General features: G+C 34.9%; 1 protein-coding gene across 1 annotated transcript; it reads right to left on the minus strand.

Annotated features, from left to right (window-relative positions):
- Positions 1-2,681: 2,681 nt before the first annotated feature.
- LOC114080507 (olfactory receptor 2G3-like) lies at positions 2,682-3,614 on the minus strand. Its single transcript, XM_027922133.2, has one exon. It carries the CDS (start codon positions 3,612-3,614, stop codon positions 2,682-2,684), a length of 933 nt encoding a protein of 310 aa, XP_027777934.2.
- Positions 3,615-4,793: the final 1,179 nt, after the last annotated feature.

Raw genomic sequence — 4,793 nt, forward strand, 5'->3', positions numbered from 1 at the left:
CACACTGGGGAACTTTCCTGGTGGCTAAGCGTGTCTGGACTTCACTAAGTCAGTTTCCTTTTTCTCAAAGTAGACCAAGAGAGAGCAACCTGTACCTTTTAGGGAGAAAAGGCTAGAGTTCCCCAAAGTAAAAAGAGCTGTGGCAGCTGCTGGGATAGTTCCCCAGTTCCTCCCTTTATTCACAGGAATAGCTCCTCTTGTTCAACCTGAGGCAAACTCACCCAGTCTCCTAACTCACAGACAGTCAGCTCTCAACCTGTTTGGAAGTGGGATTTCTTGGATAGCCAGGTCTGCCCAAGAAAGCCAAAGTGGAGGCAGCTCTCAGGCCCCATCTGATGTGTCAAATTTGTTACTGAAAGTTTGATTATCATCCCTGATAGCAATTTAATAATGAGGACACAGTTTTGAGAAAAAGGAAAAAGGTTTATTGTTTTGCTAGCAAAGGAGAAACACAGAGACTCCAGTCTCAGAGGCTGTGGTTCTACATAGTCCCCACCCTCTTAAGTTTTGAGCCAGCATTTCACTAACTTTCAGAGGCTGGCCTCAAACTTGCCATCCTCCTGTCTCAACCTCCCAAGTCACTGGAGTACAAGTGTATAATATGAATTCTATGTTGCAATAAAAGGTTAACTAAAGGACCCACCACCTTCCAGTATTTCACCAAAATGACAATCACAGGGGGAAAGAGAGGCACTTGATATATGTTCTCTAGACCTTTTATAAATCATGGAACTGTTCCTTTGGCTACATATATGTGAATTTACAAGAAGGGTTTTATTGTAGATGGCAAGTGAATGTGTATTGTTCAGAAGGGACTGCTACAGTGTTACCTAGCACACTGTTGGTGCTGTTGTAAACAAACAAGTTAAGGGCAAGATTATTGCTTAGAGAAATAATATGATTGTTGAGCATATTAAGCCCTCTAAGTCAAGGTAATTTCCTGAAATGTGTGAAGGAAAATGATCAGAAAAAGAGGGAAACCAAGAAAAAGTTCCCTGTGTTCAACTGCAGCATCAGCCCACCCTGTCCAGAGAGGCACACTTTGGAAATCCAGTGGGAAGGAGACTGAGCTGCTAGAAACTAGTCTCATTTAATTTATGGTATAACAGGTATAAAAAAGCCAATTGAGGCTGAAAAAATGTTAGGTAAAATGTTTGGTTAAAATATAATGAATACATAGAAAATATTAAGAGTTTTTACATTTTTCTGGGTATTGGAATATAACTTTGGTTTTCATATTTATTGTTTGAAGTTATGAGATTTTGAATTGTTTAGGTAATTATACTGCTCATTAAGCATTTGGTTATCCTAATCCACCAATAAAAATTTAATTTGAATATGAGTAGTTATAATTATGAATGTCAAATTACATTTTATGAACAGAGAAATGCAAGGTTTACAGAAGTACTTCCTTAGTTACCTTATCAATCTTTTCTGACTGCACATCATGTTTTTCTTTTTGCAATTTTTTTTTACCATCCACTTACTATTTACTATATTCACCTAGAATTATTTATATGTATTTAAAAGATTCTTCAGAATCAATCTCTGTTAAAACTTTTATTTTATTTAATGAAGTGACATCCAATGATAACATGTTGCAAGTATCTAAAGTTCATAAGAATCATAATATTTTGTAAGTAAAATATTGTGAATATTTGGAAAACAAGGCAGATTGTTAATTTTTTTAATTATCAAATTTTAAGTATCTCATTAGATAGAACAGATAAAATCTTTTTATTAAATATGAAGATAAACCATCTCATAAATTCTACAAATTTATAATATAAAAAATGGTATATAAATGACAAAGGCAAACATTATTGTAAAGCTACATTTACGTTTGTGAAACTTAAATATTCAGACTTAGTAATAATACTTAAAATTGTTTTTGCATTGTCTTAGAGTACAGATTTAGATCTAAAATATTTATTAAAAGAGTCTGACTGTCATTTTATGCTGATAAAATATGCATAAGAGAGTGACCTAAGTTAACTTATCAATACTTCCCTGTCTATCAATATTAAATCTTCTGTCTCATCTCTGAAGCTTCCTCTGTGAGTGAGAAAGAGCAGAAAAATTTCTGGTTGTACATAATCCCAGATGCCCCTGCTCAAAGAAAAAGAATAAAATATCCCCCATAAGGCAAATTGTTAGATAATGATGTTTTCTATTAGGCCTTCTCACTTTTAAATAAACTACAGACATCCAATGCCTATAATACTATCAAATGTGAGCCCTAAAAAGGAACAGGAATCATTCTCAGATAAATTTAAACTTCTGAAGTTATTATCCAAATCCTACCTTCACAAGGTGTAGGATTTCCTTTTATGATAAATAAATGTATTTGTCATCACCATGTCAGTCATGTTGTTGGTCATTAGAGTAGTGACACTAAGATTTATTTACACATACACATTCCATACACATTGGTTCACCTACAAATATTTATTTATTCATAAAACTTTTATATGAAGTACTGCAAAAAGAAGATGCATACATTTCTTGAAAGGAGGATAAGAAGGACTTAAAGTAGCTAAGGTCAGGATGTCATTAAGGAAAATTCCCCACCTAGAATATTTAGTTATGCTCCTTGTAGATGAAAAAAGAAACTATAATTAGATAAAACCTACAAATCCCCAAAGTCTGAGAGAATGCTTGGGTGTGTTTTGCATTTCTCCCTAACTTGGGTCTCTTGCCAGCAACCTTTTTATTGCCCACTTAAATTCTTTGTTTCTCAAGGTATAGATCAAAGGATTAAGTAAGGGTGTCACCACAGTATAGAAAAGGGTGAGGAATTTTCTGTGATTCTGTGTGTACTTGCTCTTGGGTTGTATATACACAGAAATTATAGTCCCAAAGAACAAAACCACAACAATCAGGTGAGATCCACAGGTCCCAAAAGCTTTCTTCCTGCCTTCAGTGGATTTTATCCTCAGCATACTCCTAACAATGCAGCCATAGGAGACCAGGATAAGCCCCAGAGGTATAACCACATAGAGGACAGTAGCTATGGAGAGCTCATTTTCCAAGAAGGTTGTGTCCACACAAGCAATTTTAATCAGGGCAGGCACCTCACACATAAAATCATCCACTCTGTGGTGGCTGCAGAGAGGCAGCTGGAAAACAAGGGTGGTCTGAACTGTGGACTCCACAAAACCACTGGTCCAGGCCACAGCTGCTAGTTGCTGGAGAAGCTTTGGGTACATGATAACACCATAGTGGAGTGGTCGACAGATAGCATTGAAACGGTCATAGGCCATAACAGTCAGGAGGACACACTCTGTGGAGCCCAATCCCAGAGCAATGTATAACTGGATCACACAACCAGTGTAACTGATGGTCTTCTCAGGGCCCTTGAGATTCCAAAGCATCTGGGGGACAATACTGGTAGTAAAACAGAGGTCCAGGAAGGAGAGATTGGAGAGGAAGAAATACATGGGGGTGTGGAGTTTGGGATTCAAGTATGAAACAAGTATGATTGCTGTGTTCCCCAGCAGTGTCAAAATGTAGATAACAGAGATGACTAGAAAAAGAACCATCTCCAACTGTGGCTGGTCAGAGAATCCCAGTAAGATAAAGCCTGCTGGGTTGCTAAAATTGAACCCCTTCATTGTTCCTCAATTGAGACTCATCTTTCTTGATAATTTGTATTTTATTCCTGTGGAAGAAAAAAATCCTATACTATAACCAATAGAAAAATAATGAGCATTTCAATACTGGAATTATATACAGAGAAGTAATATGCACAAATAAGAAATTGTGTTTTTATATAGAACAAGAGACAAATGCATATAATTAACATGCTAAATACAAGGTAGAATAGACATTAGGGTCATATAGCAAAACAGATTTGAGATATACGTGAACTATCTGAAAATAAAACACATAGGCCATCAATGTGGAAACTGTGAAAAAGCAAAGAAGTTGAAAATAAAATGATTTCTACATGCATAGATACATGATAATTATACAATAGATAACACAGATACATAAATTGAAAAATACATAGACTAGATCAGACTTAGAGAACATAAATCTAGTTGAGATACAGTAAGATTAATTATAATATTAAGCAGGAATTGTTAGATATGACTATCGTTCATATTCATTGCTTTTCTGTGAAGCAAGCAATTACTAAAGGTAGAAGCAACCAGCAGTAAAACTAAGGATAACTTCTGTATTTCTCTATTGGAGATATTGGTCTGATTTACAAATATTGCTCTCTAGAAAAACCTAATTCATAGTTTTTAATAAGCAACCATTACCCTTGATGATTCTTAGGCCCACAAGCTTTAAGATGCTTTTATTGTAAAAGTACACAAAGTCAACCACCTTTTATAGTAAATTACATAGACTGTATAATTCAAACTATTAAATTGCAAAGATTAAGAATTGTGGTTATGAAAATCTACTTCTGATTGGTCAAGTTTAGTCTCCAAAAAGACTACAGCATTGATTAACTATGAGAGTTAAATATAAAAAGATTCCTTTAAAAAAACTTCACTAGTGAAATTTTCTGGTTGCTTTCAAACAACCTAATTAGAAAACAAATACATCCAAGAACCTTTGGCCATTATGCCCAGATTCAGGTAATTATATAGACCAGTTTAAGAAGAATATGTGCCTAATTTTCTTTGGCATCCATGGTAGTAATTGCATACTTAAATTTGGATAAGATGAAACTATTACATATTTTGAGTAATTAGTTCTTCTTCCAGAATTATAACAACAAGAAGAAAATTGACATTGATCACATTGTTTAGCATCTCTCTATTTGGCCAAGTATTGTG

The sequence above is a fragment of the Marmota flaviventris genome, chromosome 6 (assembly GCF_047511675.1).
Source record: "Marmota flaviventris isolate mMarFla1 chromosome 6, mMarFla1.hap1, whole genome shotgun sequence".
Classification (NCBI taxonomy): domain Eukaryota; kingdom Metazoa; phylum Chordata; class Mammalia; order Rodentia; family Sciuridae; genus Marmota; species Marmota flaviventris.